The 16,761-nt window shown below is 38.7% G+C and overlaps 1 protein-coding gene across 1 annotated transcript in view; it reads right to left on the reverse strand.

The window, feature by feature from the left end:
- arhgef18b (rho/rac guanine nucleotide exchange factor (GEF) 18b) overlaps positions 1–16,761 on the reverse strand; it is a 68,040-nt gene that overhangs the window by 23,825 nt on the left and 27,454 nt on the right. Inside the window, 9 exon segments of the mRNA XM_046857518.1 lie at positions 1,197–1,229; positions 1,232–1,313; positions 2,654–2,776; positions 3,329–3,579; positions 5,123–5,263; positions 6,227–6,333; positions 6,422–6,557; positions 9,452–9,494; positions 9,758–9,825. Coding sequence (XP_046713474.1) covers positions 1,197–1,229; positions 1,232–1,313; positions 2,654–2,776; positions 3,329–3,579; positions 5,123–5,263; positions 6,227–6,333; positions 6,422–6,557; positions 9,452–9,494; positions 9,758–9,825 — 984 coding nt within the window.

Below are 16,761 nucleotides of genomic sequence, written 5' to 3' on the forward strand. Positions count from 1 at the left end.
TAACATGGGATTTTATCTTCACTGGAATTGAACTTCATCATAATGGTGCCCTGGGGTACAAAGAGAGCACTACAAGAATGAGGATGGGTTCCCCTTTTGAGTCTGGTTCCTCTCAAGGTTTCTTCCTCATAACATCTGAGGGAGTTTGTCCTTGCCACAGTCGCCACGGCTGCTCATCAGGGATAAATGCACATAAACTTGACTTGACAAGGTTGGAGAGGAAAAACAAAGTCCTGCACAGAGAACTGACCATCTTAACCCAAATAAACATTTTTAAGATGAACTAAAACAGTTGAATCTCAAATCTCCTTGAAACCAATGATCTCAGTAATGCCCTTGTAACTGATTGGACACAAATCCCCACATACAAAATGACCCCAAATATCTAAAGGAAAGCCTTTCTAGAAAAGTAGAGATTATTAGACCAGTAAAAGAGGGAAAAATATGGAATGAAATGTTTAACAGAGAAATATAAAAATGGGACTGTCCACATAATTTTGGCCTTATGTACATTAGAGGCATTTTTTTTATTAAACGGCATCGTCCCTTTGTGCTGAGTGTACGTTTCAAGCTCAAGTGAGAGAACATAACTCTCTCCTACCAGCAGGTGGCAGTAGCGTGCATTCAGCATCCAAACAGTGAACCCTGGATAGCTGGAACTGTAAATATATAAAGCGAGCAGCGTTTCCACCTGCCGCAATCATTACTAACGGAGTCGTGTAGCTTTTTTCAACCCTGTCCTCTAATATGCAAATACAAGAACAAGAATAAAACAAGTTCCTTTTTTCCCTTGTGTGCTCATTTACTAAGCTAAATAGCCAATCAGAGTTCTCTTTCTCGCCTAGAGCTCCGCCGCTTATTCGACACGCAGAATCGGCAAAACAGTTGACGTGCTCCGACTAGAGATTACGTGTAGAAAAAAAACGCCGACAGACACTCAAAACCCCATCGCCATCATATATCAGCTGCCCTGGTTTTTAAATATCGTATCGGCCAAAGAAAAACCCACATCCCAGCGATGACCTCAAAATGAGTAATTTCCATGAACATCACCCAACAGTGCAATCCCAAACAAACCTGATGCATGACATGACTTTGCTAGAAAAGAAGTGACATTCATCCAAATGCACTTGAAATCTACTTATCAAAAATATCTTACATACATTCATCATATTGTATATTTATTATATACAGACCTTCTGTGTACTGCAGCATGCGCTCCACCAGGACGGGTACTTGGTGATGCGCTGCGTGACGAGCAGGATGCACTCAGGAATGCTGAGCCGTCGCACGATGGTCAAGTTGTTTATTTTCTGGATACGAAGGAAAATGTGAAATTAATCCAGACCAATCAAATTGAAATTCAACCAATTTTCACATTAATTCAAAGCTTTTAATAATAATAATATTGTAACTCATGTAATTCGATTAAAAAACTTCATCAATGCTTCGTTTAATACATTTAACTACACTTGAAACACTGTTTTCCCACAGTATTCAGGCCTGGGTGTGGCGAGAGAAACTGAACTCAGGTGTGTTAAACCACAGCAAACACTTATTTACACAGGGCCATGTAGTTTTGGATTTTGTTTTCCCTCAATAATAAAAACCTTCATTTAACTCAACTGTGTGGGAAATGAGTCTATAAAAGTAAGTGCGTGCGTGTGTGTGTATGTATATACACATATATACATACACACACAGTACAGACCAAAAGTTTGGACACACCTTCTCATTCAAAGAATTTTCTTTATTTTCATGACTATGAAAATTGTAGCGTCACACTGAAGGCATCAAGGGCTATTTGACCAGGAAGGAGAGTGATGGGGTGCTGCGCCAGATGACCTGGCCTCCACAGTCACCGGACCTGAACCCAATCGAGATGGTTTAGGGGTGAGCTGGACCGCAGAGTGAAGGCAAAAGGGCCAACAAGTGCCAAGCATCTCTCGGGGAACTCCTTCAAGACTGTTGGAAGACCATTTCAGGTGACTTCCTCTTGAAGCTCATCAAGAGAATGTCAAGAGTGTGCAAAGCAGTAATCAAAGCAAAAGGTGGCTACTTTGAAGAACCTAGAATATGACATTTTTCAGTTGTTTCACACTTTTTTGTTATGTATATAATTCCATATATAATTCCACATGTGTTCATTCATAGTTTTGATGCCTTCAGTGTGAATCTACAATTTTCATAGTCATGAAAATAAAGAAAACTCTTTGAATGAGAAGGTGTGTCCAAACTTTTGGTTTGTACTGTATATAATATAAATACAAAACACACACACACACACACACACGTATGTATGTGTGTGAACAGTGCATCTTGAAAGTATTCACAGCACTTACAAATTTGTGTTATGTTATAGCCTCATTTCAAAATGGATAAAATTGATTATTTTTGTCAACATTCTACAAACACCACCCCATAATGACAACATGAAAGAAGTGCATTTAAAATCTTTGCAAATGTATTAAAAATAAAAAAGATCAAATGTACATAAGTGTTATGCTGTAACATACAAATACATTCCAGAAGCAGTGTGTGTGTGTGTGTGTGTGTGTGTGTGTATATTATAAGTGTAATTCAATAAAAGTGTAATTCACCCCCCCTCGCGCGCACACACAAAAAATGGCGTAAGAATCAGTTCTCCTCCTACCCTTATATGGTTCTGAAATTTCTTGTTCTGCAGCTGCTCTTTGTAGCTGTTGACGGCTTCGGTGTGGTGACTGCAGAACTCGCCGTAGCTCTCCTTCATTCTCTCCCCGAGTTCACCTGAAAACTGCAGGAGTGGAAAACATCAGGATAAACATGTATACAAAAAATACACAATCTATAGTTCAGTTTGTGCATCTAGAAGAGTGAGGATAAACCCACTTCCATAACACAAGCTATGTGCGCTAGCTTGGGAACTCCATTTATCAAATAAATTTGTTGTGAAAAAAAAAGTAAAGTGTTGCACCAGAAAATCTTTTGTAGCCTTCTCTAGATCTGTAGCTTGCAACAATCCTGTCTCGGAGCTCTGCAGGCAGTTCCTTTCACCTCATGGCTTGGTTTTTGTTCATAAATGCATGGTCAGTTGTGCAACCTTCTATAGAGAGGTGTGTCTTTCCAAATCATGTCTAATTAATACACTTATCCACAAATGTACTCCGATAAAAGTGTAAAAACTTTCAGCTAAGTTCAAGAGAATGGAGTGGCACCTGAGCTCATTTTAAGTGTTGTGGCAAAGAATCTGAATACTTGAGTGCATGAGATATTTCAGTTCATTAATAAAAATGTTACATTTCTAGAATTCTCAAAAGTGGATGTTTCCTGTCATCATGAGGAATACCTGCTCAATGAGGATGTCTGCCACACTATGGATGATGTAGTTGCGTTCGCTCCCCGGCTCCAGCGTTTCATGCCGTCGCTCTCTGAGACGAGACAGAAAATTTGAGTGTAGATCCAGCAGGCTTTCCAACTGCGGGAACAAACAGTCCAGTCTGCGCTCTTCCAGCTGCAGAGTCTCACGCAGCTCGCAGACGTACACCTTCATCATGATCTTCAGCGTGCGCACGTGGTGCATTTCTGTCTGGATCAGCTCTAAAACAAACAAGTCGTAGATCAGTTATACTGCATTAGAAACCTGTGGGTTGATGTGACTTTCCTTACATGACCCAAACTCAAATATAGACCGTCACTATGAAGATAAGAGTAATTCTAACCACTAAAAGTATCACTTTCTGGATTTGGAGATGTAATTATAAATTATGTGATAGTTTTCTGGGATTTTTCTGGAATTGTCAGAATTTTTACAACAAACTCTTTCAGAATATGCTTCTGAAATATTCAAATCTTTAATCACTTTAAATTTAATTATGAAATATCAGAAATTGAACCGACTTGATTTAGAATTTTGAACCGAATCTAAAATTAAAAGTAAATCTATTGTACAACTTTCGTACAAGATTTTAAATAACACACACAATAATAAATAAATAATTATTATATATTTTATATATATATATATATATATATATATATATATATATATATATATATATATATATATATATACACACACACACACACACATACATACATACACACACACACACACACACACACACACACACACACGTTACAGCTGTCAAAATGAACAGGTTATTTATGCATTAATTTAGAAATTAATGCAAATCCATTTTAACAGCATTAATTTCATTAACGCGCAATTGATGCTTCACGCATTTCTGTTTGACCATTTTTATAAAAAATTTAAATAAAGAAATATAAAAGAAGCTAAATGAAAACCTTCAACAGAATTATTATTCAAAATGTTCTTTCTAATAGAAAACAAATTTTTTTTTTTATCATGAAACATTTGTTTTAGACCAAGTCTCAAATCAAGCATCAAACATCGCCATGATGCACATTTGTGAAAACATAGGAAACACAGCAAATGTTCCGTTTGGTATCGATTTGCGTAATTTAAAACACCATAATTACTTTAAAATGTTTACAAGAGTATTTTTACGAGCTGCCCTGTCATCTGAAAATGTAAACAGGCTTGTCTGTTTGTGCAACTGGATAAGTGCAACGAAAGAGAAGTAATGGGAACCTGGTATTTCTATGTTCTTTTTTTCCCCCATGTGTCTAATAGAAAAACATCTATGATCTTTAAAACATGTCAAACATACATTTGCATAAAGCATAAATATTTGTCCATGGCCATGTTGATTAGAGTATTAAAAACATAAAAATTATTTTAAGGTACATTTAGAACAGATACAATTTGTGCTATTATGTTGCAATTAATGACAATCTTGCGATTAATCAACATTAAATATTTTAATCAATTGACAGCCCTTACACTGTCTGTGTGTGTGTGTATATATATATATATATATATATATATATATATATATATATATATATATATATATATATATATATATATATATATATATATATATATGTATACTGTATGTATCTGTCTGTATATACACACAAATATATAATATAATACACAAACACACACACACACAAAAGTTGACTGACCAGCTATAGAGTAGACAAGATAAGGAATAGTGTGAAACACACACACACACACACACACACACACACACACACACACACACACACACACCGTAAATCACGTCCTGTCTCTTGATCACTTCTTTGGAATGTTTCTTTAAGAAATGCTGATCTACAGCCAAACTCCACGACTCCACCTCGTAGTCCTGAGCCATCGAGTCCAGCTCGGCTCGCACGCTGCTGTAGTATGCATCTGCGCACACACACACACACACACACACACACACACGGTTCATTTACAGTTCATAATTATACATCTGCAATATATTTTTCTCTAAATGTATTAATTATTTACAATGTAATTCTATACAAACATTTTCAAAAAATGCATAATAATTAAATGTAACGCATGTATGGCTTTTTGAATCTTCACTTCCTGTTGATCAAATAAAACAGACCACAATCCAAACACTCGGTCATGTTAATCAAAGCGTTCATATTAGGGATGATAGCAATTTGCATCGTTGCATCGATTTACAAAAGTATGAATCAGATACAAAATAAGTGTTTATACCGCACTACATATTTGCATGAGTAAAAAACGATTCGATTTTTATATAATTATCAGTAGATGTGCTTTACTTTTATTATTTCAAAAGTGACCAATAGTTTGTAACCAATATTTGATCTGTAGTTTGATTTCGAGCGCGTTCTCTCAGCACCACTGCTGCTACGTGAATATGACGCATCACAACACTACAGAGACCGAGGCGAGTCCTGAGAGTCACATAGAATATATATTAACATGGCAGAGGTAGAGCTGCATCTTCCTGGAGACAGAACAGGAAAAGGACATCTAGTTTTGTTGAATCTCTGTGAAAGGGCCATGCATTAGTCAGAAGACAAATGGCTTTATGATAAATGTATAATTTGCTGTCTGTCTAAACCAAAGTACCAACTATCAGTACTCTATTGAACTGCATGGCATCCAATTCCTTTCAAATGAATCGCATTGTGTTGAATTGAATCGAAATCCGATCACACACACTGCATCATAACGGGGTGAATCGTAACAATAATTAATAATATTCATGATATTTTTGTAATCCTTTCTGATCACAAAATCACGAATCCGAATATCATTCTATTAAAATTCTACCAGACCCTGACTGACAAAAATAAATAAATAAATTAATTAATTAATCAAATCTCTCACCTTCAACGATGGCGGATTCGGCTGTAGATGGAGCGATGGAGATGGTGTCGTCGGTGTGCCGTTTAATTCTGAACGCGTCTACTTCATCCATTTCTCCTGTAATAGAGCTGAAACACAACAGACCCAGAAGGTCTGAAAGGGATCCAAAATGTTCTATGGTTCTAAGCAACACTTAGTACCATCACCAAGATTTACCTGGAGCTGCTGGTGTGGCTGATTGAGTGAGTGGTGCTGTGAGCGTTCTGCTGCCCGCTGGCTCCTCGTGGCAGGATGGTCATTCCTGTAGCCGGGCGGATGGCTCCATCTGTGGCGAAGCACTGCTCCCTCGAAGCTGTGGAGAAACAGGGCAAATAAGAACGGGTGGAACGGAGGAGCAACGAGTTCCTGAGATGCCAGCTGAGTCGGTGACGCTGAAGGAGGAACCCTAACGAAAATGACAAGACATTTCTTCGAGGCTTATGCTTCCTACGCATCACCACGACCATCTTTTCTCGCATGGTTTCTCGGAGGATGAACGACCATCAATAAGAGTGGAAAAATAATAATAAATCGCAGGATTGCTTGATAATGACACGAGCCAATTCTGAAAGACAAGCCTACTTTTTTGCCCCTCTTATCCCCTCCTGCCCATCGGGAGGGGGTTTCGATGGAGCGTGTTTTTGAGCGAGGGGTTTATGCTGAGATTAAGAGATTAAAAGAAAGGCAGAATTCTCATTAGGCGTCTGGGGAAGTTTCTTCCTCTTGAACACACGCACATACATGTTACACTACACTCTACTTTAACCCAATGGTGTCAATAGGGTTGAGGTCAATGATCTTCCATGCCAACCCATGTAACGCATATCTTCATGAAGCTCGCTTTGTTCATAGGGACATGGTCATGCTGAAACAGCTTTGGGTCCTTTTCAAGAAAAAGGCCAAATTGCACACCTGATACAATTGTGTGCCTCAAACACTGTGGTAACATTTAAAATAAAAAATACATATGACTGGAAAAGTCAGCTGTCCCAATACTTTTGTCAATACCACGTATGCCAGTTTTTATTTTATGTGATAATAAAATTAACAACTTTCTGGGATGTAGGAAGTTGTAGGAAACTGTAGGAAAAACCACACACAAATGATTTCGGTAGAATTAAAAGACCTTTAACGTTTCATTCAAGTGTTTACTGTGTTGTAAAGAAGTATTAATAGGAATTGTGGCTGTGTTCAACTTGTTACTTGAAATGTCCCCACATTAGACTTGGCAAAACACAAACCCCTCGCTTTGGAATCTTGGGATGTCCTTCTCACCCTCGATTTCATCACATGATCTTAAAACACCCTGCTCACCAGTGTCGTCGTTTACGTGACTCAGAAGAACGAGTCGTCTCAAAGAGTGAGTCGTTCATTTTCAAAGCATAGGGAACAGAATTGAGTTGTTCATCTCTTGACTCTTCTAGTCAGATTCATTAGCTCTTTTATCACGTGACTCCCATTGATTTTTTTGGTCCGAAGCTTGACATTACCATAATTATAAAGTCACGTGACAAAAGAACTAACAACACGGACCAGAAGATGTGAGAGGTGAAGCTACTCATTCTGTTTATCAGAATTTATCCTTCTGAATTCTCAGATTTTAATTATTGGAACTACAGTCGAAGTTTGTATATGTAAATGTGTGCGTAATCTGCTTACTGAAAATGTAAGATATTATCTTTTATCTTTTTATTCTATTTTTGATCAAAGGAAAGAAATGAACTAAATGACTCAAAAATAAAGATTCACCAAGTCAGTAAAATGATTCAATCTTCCCATCTCTACTGCTCACAGCATTCACAGGAAAGGGGAAGAAAAAACAAAAACACGAAGCAGCACGTCGTTACTTTTAAATTCTGATTGTTCATTTCGCTGTTTAGCTTTTTACTCGCATGGAGGCTGGAAACAGCGTAGGGCTCAAATGAATCATGAGTGATGTGTAGTGAATGAGCAAACTGGTTTAAATGCGTAAGAAGAATGCTGACAGGTTGAACCTGAACGCTTCTGGAAGCATTTTTATCAATGTGGCCGTTTGTTTTATTTGGCGACCAAAATTTGTTTTTGCTAACTTTACAAGAATTCTACAGCCACCACAAATCGCCCCGAATTTTCCAGATGGAGCCAAATGTCACATTATGGATCAGATTTTTATTTTAATTAGCGTCTGTGCTACAAGTAGAGCAGCTTTAATTTGCTGTCAGGGGAATCCAGCTTACAGGAGATGGCAGAAATGCAGGTGACTCAAGTTTGTCCGTGTGAAGCCGCAAAAGAGTGAACAATGAAGGATGTTTGATGTTGAAGCAAGAATGAGTTTGAGAGAACTTACTGCAAAAATCTTTTTAAATGCGAGATTATGGACAAAAACTGTACACTTTGACACCTAGTGGGGAGGTGGTAGCTCAAAGGTTAAGGCTCTGGATTAATAATAGGAAGGCCCCCTGACCCTCTCTGCTCCAGGGGTGCTGTATCATGGCTGACCCTGTGCTCTGACCACAGCTTCCTAATAAGCTAGTATTTGTGAGGGAAGACTTTCACTTTTCTGTAATGTGACAAATAAATGCATCTACTACTACCAATTTGCAATAATAAGCACACAGGCTGCTCATGTGCTTGTCCAGTCCCTCATCTCCTTAAGACTACACTTGTTTCTGGCCGGTCTCCCTCTGAAACACATTCGATCTCTGTAGCTGATCCAGAATGACTAGTTTCCAATTTTACCAAGATCTCCAACACCACCCCATTGTGATCCTCCCTCCACACGCTTACTGTAGCCTCCCTCATTAGATGTAAAACACTGATGCTCGCCTACAAAACAAAAAACAGACCAGAACCTCTCTCTCACAGGGATTATCTCACTCCACATTGTAGCCTGCCCATCTGCCTATCTATCTGCCTATCTATCTATCTGCCTATCTATCTATCTGCCTATCTGCCTATCTGCCTATCTATCTATCTATCTATCTATCTATCTATGGTTTATATGAAGCGGCTGGAAACCCTGAGTTGGTCCTATAGAAACGATTAGAACAAGTGCAGCTGCAATGCTGTCAGTACTGCTTTTGCAGAAAATCCAATAACTTCTGACTCATCAGATTGAAGAGAAGCAAGTGTTCAGATCATTTAATAATTCAAATTCTTGTAACAATATTCATTTTAGTGCTTTATAAAGTATACGTCTGATTTATCAGGAACAGGTTTTTTTCTCACCTTGACTACAGGCTGCTTGGCTCTTCTGGGCAAAATCTTTACTCTGTCAAGAAAGAAAAAGGGGGATGATTAATTTTTGTTGGTTTACAACAAAATACAGCCGGCATGCTGATCGCTTCATAGCTGAAAAGATTTCACAGAAGCAGAAATAAGTACAGAGTAAAGATAAACAAATCTACAATCTGATATACTGTAAGATAGCTGCTACAAACAGGTTTTCGATTTCATGAAGTGTTTGGTTTTATTTATAGCCCAGACTTCATTCTTACCGGGGAGATAAAAATAAATAAATAAATAAAATCTTACCTTGTTCTTACTGTTGCTGCACTCAGGCAGGAGACTCTTACAGCTTTTGTGAACGTTAACAGCGCAATCTGCAAAATTAAATAGGGAATGAATAAAAAAAAATGGGAACAAAAGTTTTGGCTTCCTTTTTTTGAATTCTGGATCCAGCTGGGTGGCACAAGACATGATCATGTATTAAAAAAAAAAAAAAACAACAACCACAGAACTGTCATGCTACACATGTAAATAAATGTAATAATAACTAATTAATTAAAGTCATCCACTCGTATAGTTTGAAAACACCCAGTCAAAAATATGCCAAAAACTGGACAGTGAATGAGTGAAGACTTTTTGCTTCTAAAAGAAAAACTTATGTAAGATGTTAGCAGATTCCCTCACCATACAGTCAAACATGAACAATGGTTTGGGGGTTGTTTTGGAGAAAGTAATGCTGGAGACTTATTCTAAGTGAATGAAAAACTGAACCAACATTGCCACTATTCTATACTTCATCACCATGCAAATCCATCTGGACTGAGGCTCATTGGAACCCAATTCACAATACAGACAATGACCTGAAGCGCACATCCAAGTTCTGTAAGCGTTATATAGAAAGCAAACAGTAGGCTGGAGTGTTATCTATCATCATCTGCCCAGTCACCACACCTAAATCCTATTGAACTGTTCTGGGATGAACTGGACCACAAGGCCAGAAAGAACCCCTACTGAAAAACGAATAGCCTGCCTGGAAAACAAACATATTGCCGTCTTCGCAAGTCAGTAAATGCTGCTATTACTTTTGTATCGTTTTTACAGCAGCGCCCCCATGAAACCAGGGGAATTTAACGCTAATGTTCGTGGCGTGCCCTAACGTTAGTACTTCCTGTCACTGTTTAAGTTTAGAGATAATAAGACTATCTATCTATCTAGCGGTCAGGATAAAAACTGAAACAACTGCCACTAGCATTTTTCTATTTTTAAATCGATCTTGTTTATTTGAGAATTGATACAGTATCTCTAAACGAAATATCGCAAAACTCATGTGTATCGATTTTTTTACACCCATGGCAAAGTATTTCAGCTGAATGTTTGGAGTAACTAACTGTAAGGATGCAGGATGTGTAAAGCTGGTATTCATGCAAAGGGAGGATTTTTGAAAATAAAGTCTGTACATTTATATATTTGTTTGACCAAAGTAAATATTCATAATGTTAAATGACCTTGTTTGGCTCTTAATGGCAAAACACACAATCAATAATAAAGTGTCATATCTATAGACATTTTTCCCAGAATGTTCTTGAACCTCTGGTGTAAACCCCCCTGGATCTATTGCAGCCTCTTACACACAGTGATGAAGCAACATGGGACATGGTTGGGATTAATACTGGTCATAACAAGCTGAAACCTGTACTACAGTGCATTGAATATCACTACACATTATAACAGCATTATAGAGATAAAATTACATGTGCTAAAATGCAGACTTTGGAAGTACATCCATCAATCATTTCTTTCTTTCTAAAATGTTAGCTGAACTTCCCTATCAGTGAGTTACAGGTACATATACAGTGTCATTCATATATATTATTTTTTTTATATATATTTATATACACACACACACACACACACACACACACACACACACACACACAGTGATAGAAGGGTATCTGCAAGAGTGAAAGTGAAAGTTTATAGAACTTTGGCATTGAGTAAAAGACAGGAGGTGGAGCTGGAGGTAGCAGAGCTGAAGATGTTGAGGTTTTCGTTGGGAGTGACGAGGACGGACAGGATTAGAAACGAGTTTATTAGAGGGACAGCGCATGTAGGACATTTTGGAGACAAGGTGAGGGAGGCGAGATTGAGATGGTGTGGACATGTGCAGAGGAGGGACAAGGGATATATCGGTAGGAGAATGCTGAAGATGGAGCCGCCAGGAAGGAGGAAAAGAGGAAGGCCAAGGAAGAAGTTTATGGATGTGGTGAGGGAAGACATGCAGGTGGTTGGGTTGAAAGAGGCAGATGTAGAGGACAGGGTGGTATGGAGACGGATGATCCGCTGTGGTGACTCCCAATAGGAGAAGCCGAAAGAAGAAGACACACACACACACACACAGACACACAGACACACAGACACACAGACACACAGACACACAGACACACACACACACACACACACACATATATCTCCCACTAAATACATGTGAAGTTTTCTTTTTCTTTTTTTTTTTCTACAGATACACTTTCTGGACAAAAGTATTGGGACAGCCTGACTTTTCCATCTGCATGCTGTTCTTGGCTGTTCTGTTGAAAGCACACAATGGTATAGGAGGTCTTTGGATGTGGCACTATTTACTTTTCCTTTCACTTGAACTAGGAGACCCAAACCTGTTCCATGACTACACCCTTTTGCACAAACTTCATGAAGATATACTTTAAATGGGATGGAGCGGAAAATCTTGAGTGGCCTGCTATAGAGCTCTGTGGCTGAACGAGCAAAAATCTCTATAAGCACACTCCACAATCTAGCAAAACAACTTCTTTTTAAACCCAAAAACTCTTTAGGTTTTCACAAACGTTTGTCTATATACTGTATAAAGAAGTGGTTAACATCTGGATAAACATCTAGTGGTAAAGTTGAAGCTGCAATAAAGATCATTTTCTTGTAACAGCACGCCCTGAAGTGTTTTATTCCTCTTATTCAGCACCATCTTCCACCAAACATTACATCACTGTCACACATACATTTGAGATACAGCACATTCTATCGTGTGTTACAGCAGCTGTAGATAATCGTTCCTTCACTAACACTGAAAACTCCTTCAATAAAAATGGAGGTTGTCTGTTAAATCTTCAGTCATTTTGCTTAAACTGATGGATTTCCAAAGCTCTCGATGGCGAATATCGACAGCATCATGAAGGTGACAAAACGATGCCGCAGTTTGCTGTCTGGTCACATGACCTGAGCTAACGCGAGGTGCGTATTAAAAGACGAAAGTCTTTATTTGTAAAATAAAAAGGCCACCACCATTTTGGATGATGGAATGGATTTGATATTCGACTCCTGAAAAATAGATCAATAGATCATTGGTCCAAAATAACAGCATAAATAAGCAAATCAATTTAATTAAAAATGATCAGCCTCCCAGTTTCACACATGCAGGAACACAGAGTGGATTATCCCCTCGAGGGGTGTTTATAAATCCTTGTAATCAAATCAAGATGCCTTTTCCAAAAAAAACTGAATAAAAACTCAACCTTTTAGACATCAAAATGTGGCCACAAGACGCAAACACTGCTAACAAAAATTACCCCCCAAAAAAAACAAAAAAAAAAAACAAACATATGCCGTCTTGTGATGCTTATTTTTTCCCCCCCAAATGTGCACCAAGTAACAGTAAAGAAAACCAGAAAGAAATCTGTGCTGCTTGGGAGAAAAACTGAGGTAAAGCAGCAGAGTCACGGATCTGCCAAATGCAATCAGCACCATGTGACTACTCGGTCCAGCACACAGAGAGGCCAAGAAATGCTGATGTGTGGGGAAAAAGTCTCAGCACTTCATGTCTAAGAGCTCTAAAGCGAAGCCACAAGGGACGAGGTTTGTCGAAGGAGTCGAATATCCACAAAGCGAGATATAAATCGGTGGAATGTCTCGTTTTTTATTTATTTATTTGCCTAATACAGAATTTGTGCGGCTTTCCCGCTGCATTTCAGACAGACCCATTCTGACTGTCATTACTCCAGTAGAAACTTCCTTAGGGAAGGAAAAGTGGTGGATGTGCCACATGCTCATTATAAGATAGTGAAATTCCTTCGAAATATACCAGCTTGTTAGGAGGTTAGAACGCATGGTCCACCATCATACAGCACCCTTGGAGCAGAAAGGGTTAAGGGCCTTTCTCAAGGGCCCAACAGTGGCAGCTTGGCAATACTGAAGCTTGAACTCCTGACCTTCTGATCAGTAACCCCAAAGCGTTAACCTTTTGACTATCAAAATATGGAGCAATGGTTCAATTTCTTTTGAAACAGGAAGTCGGAGTAGAAGTGTGTTTACATTTACGGCATTTGGGCGACGCCCTTATCCAGAGAGACCTACAATTATCTCATACAAGTGAGCAGTTTCTTGTACCAGGGCCGAGCAGTTGCTTGTAACCACCTTCTCATCAATAGTCCAACATTTTAACCACTGAGCCACCATGTCTCTATTAAATGTTTACTATATCAGTTTAAAGCAAACCTGATCAAATGCTAAACAAAATGAAAGTAGATTAGTGAACTAACTATATACAGAAACCAAAGAAACGGTTGATCCAGAGCTATTTGTACAAACTATGTACGCTTTCCCACCACCATCATGTTTACCAATGCTTGTCTAATCCTAGACAAAATTCTGTGTTTGTTTGAAAGTTATTTTATATAAATTTGAGCCAAGCTCAAGTACAACCAAAAGATCAGCACTGTGAAACATCTGACAAGTCAAAGTGGTAGATAAAATTACTAAATCATTCTGACGAAACAATGGACACAAAGCACTTCTAGAGAACTAAAACATTACAAATCAGCCTCGAAGTTTATCCCTCATGAGCAAGCCAGCGGCAAGAACTAAACCTCCTTGAGATGGTATGAAGAAGAAACCTCGAGAGGACCCTGACTCAAAAGGGAACCCATCCTCATCTGGGTGATACAGAATGTCCATGCATTATAGTCCCATCATTGTTAAGGCTATTAACTGTTTATTTATGAAGACTTGAGTGATCAATTCTTGATCCATTTACAGTAGAAACATATGGTAACAGATGCCGAACAGCCTCACGTCAGCCACATGATCATCAGCACACGAACGCCTGTTCACTGTTACTACAGATAGTCCTCGACTTACGGTGGAGATGTGTTACAATTAGAGCTGCAGCTATCGATTATTCTTTATTGAAGAGCAATACCAAATATACAACAGAAAATAAGACAGGTCTCCTAAAATGACCCTTTTTTGCATATAAGAATATCTCTGAAAACTAAAACCTATTTAGTGCATTTAATTGCCATATTACATCCAAATACAAATATAAAAATAAAATAAAAATAAATAAATAAAAATATAAAATAAAAATATAAAAATCAATTTCAAATAACTTTTTTTTTTCTTTTTTTAAAAAGTAAACACTCTGTAAGGGAGGTTTCTTTATGTTTTTGTTTTGAAATAATCCCAAGCTTTGAAAAACGTTGTCCTTTTCTTTGGCCTGAATCTTCTCGCACCTCACTGTGTTACCTGTCCAGCACGCCAGAGTTTAGTGGGTTGTGCGTCAGTAATAATAGTCCGTGGTGAAGCACAATGCTCTGTGTGTAAGAGTTAGAGGAATTGTTTCAGCCCTAGTTACAATGACACCATCGTAACTTAAAAATATCGCAAGTCGAGACATGACCTAGCCTACTCAAGAGTTGTAAAAAATTATTAGAATTATGGAGGGATACTGTAATTTGAAACATGCACGACAGGCGGTTCACAAGTGGAGGACGAAACCAGACGTGCTCTGTTTTAAAAAGGAGAGAGACAAGAGCTAAATTGGGCTTTGACCAAAACCAAAAGCAGAAAAAAAAAGATCCGCACTCTACCTCCGAGACATCTGAACTGCCAACTGGCAGCAAGAGTAACCGAACTCACAAGGTGGGAGATGCACACATGCACAGGCAGCCTCCCAATGTATAGTGCGAAAACTACAATGCTGCCCGAAAATGTAAATATTTGTACAATTCTGTCGAACCATCGTAACTCAGGGACCACCTGTAGAGAGCCAGGCATTACTCCAGGTGGGCGGGGCATGGACATTCTAGGAAGCATTTTATTGGACAAGCACAAAACTGGTACAGTATGAGTCATAAAAAAAAACTGTAATAGGTTTTCACTTTCAGGAAAATTAACAAAATTAAATTGAGGGAAAAACTGTTAGACATGATGTCACCATTACCTAGCTTTCTCCAACTTGTTGAATGTTTGCGGGGGAAGTAGTAAAATAAAAACAAAAAACGCGAGTTTATTTATACCGGCTTGATTTCTCAGCATCGAATTGCGTCATCAAAACGCGACCACCAATAACTGATCTGATCTAATAAGAGACCCAGCACTCCATTCACTTTAAATGGTTTTTAAAATCGTTATAATTTCTAAAAAAAATACTTGGCTTTGGGAGCAAATAATTTCACAATTTCAAGAAGTTCATGGAATTGAAATATAATCAAATCACATAAACCTTCACCACTGCGAAAACTTAACCTCCAACATAAAGCTAAAGCTAAAGCTATCTACAGACTACATAACAGAAATAAGGAAGGCGAACAGGTGGGGCGTGCAATTAAATTAATAAATGAGCCTAATGATATAATGTTGTAAAGCAGGTATGAAACAGACCCGGGACATGTTTTGTGTTAAACAAATACGGATTAGTAGACAATAAACAAATCAGGCCGTAATGCCTGCCTGGTTATTCAACAATGAACGCACTGCCCGCCAGCGTGCGCGCACCCGCGTACACACGAACGCGCTTTCACACGAACACGCACCTGTTGCCTCGTCTACACCTGAACAGTCAAAATCCGGCAGTTCCGCTCCCACCCGAGCAGCCGCAGGTCTCCGGAGCACATCTCACAGTCACGACCGCTCCGTCTGACAGCCGCCAGGAATCTCTCTCTTTCTCTCTCTCTCCCTTTCTCTCTCTCCCTCTCTCTCTCTCTCTATGGGGCTGCTTTGGGTTTTGCCTCGGTTTTGTTCCAAATCTTTCCACACTTCCTTCTTAGTTCTTCACCATCGAACACTAGCCCTGTGCCCTATCTAGTTCACTATTTATTCATTCCAAAGTCGATTCACCCTCTGTCCTCCCCCGAGCTCCCGAGGCATTGTGGGAGTGAACGCGGCGCATTCCGAGGGTTTAATGAGGCGATCAGTGCGTCTTCTGCTCAGGAATAATCATAACAACAATCATCATCATCATCATCATCATCATACTACTTTCTATTTGTAAACAAACAACAACAAAT

This window comes from Silurus meridionalis, chromosome 9, assembly GCF_014805685.1.
Source record: "Silurus meridionalis isolate SWU-2019-XX chromosome 9, ASM1480568v1, whole genome shotgun sequence".
Classification (NCBI taxonomy): domain Eukaryota; kingdom Metazoa; phylum Chordata; class Actinopteri; order Siluriformes; family Siluridae; genus Silurus; species Silurus meridionalis.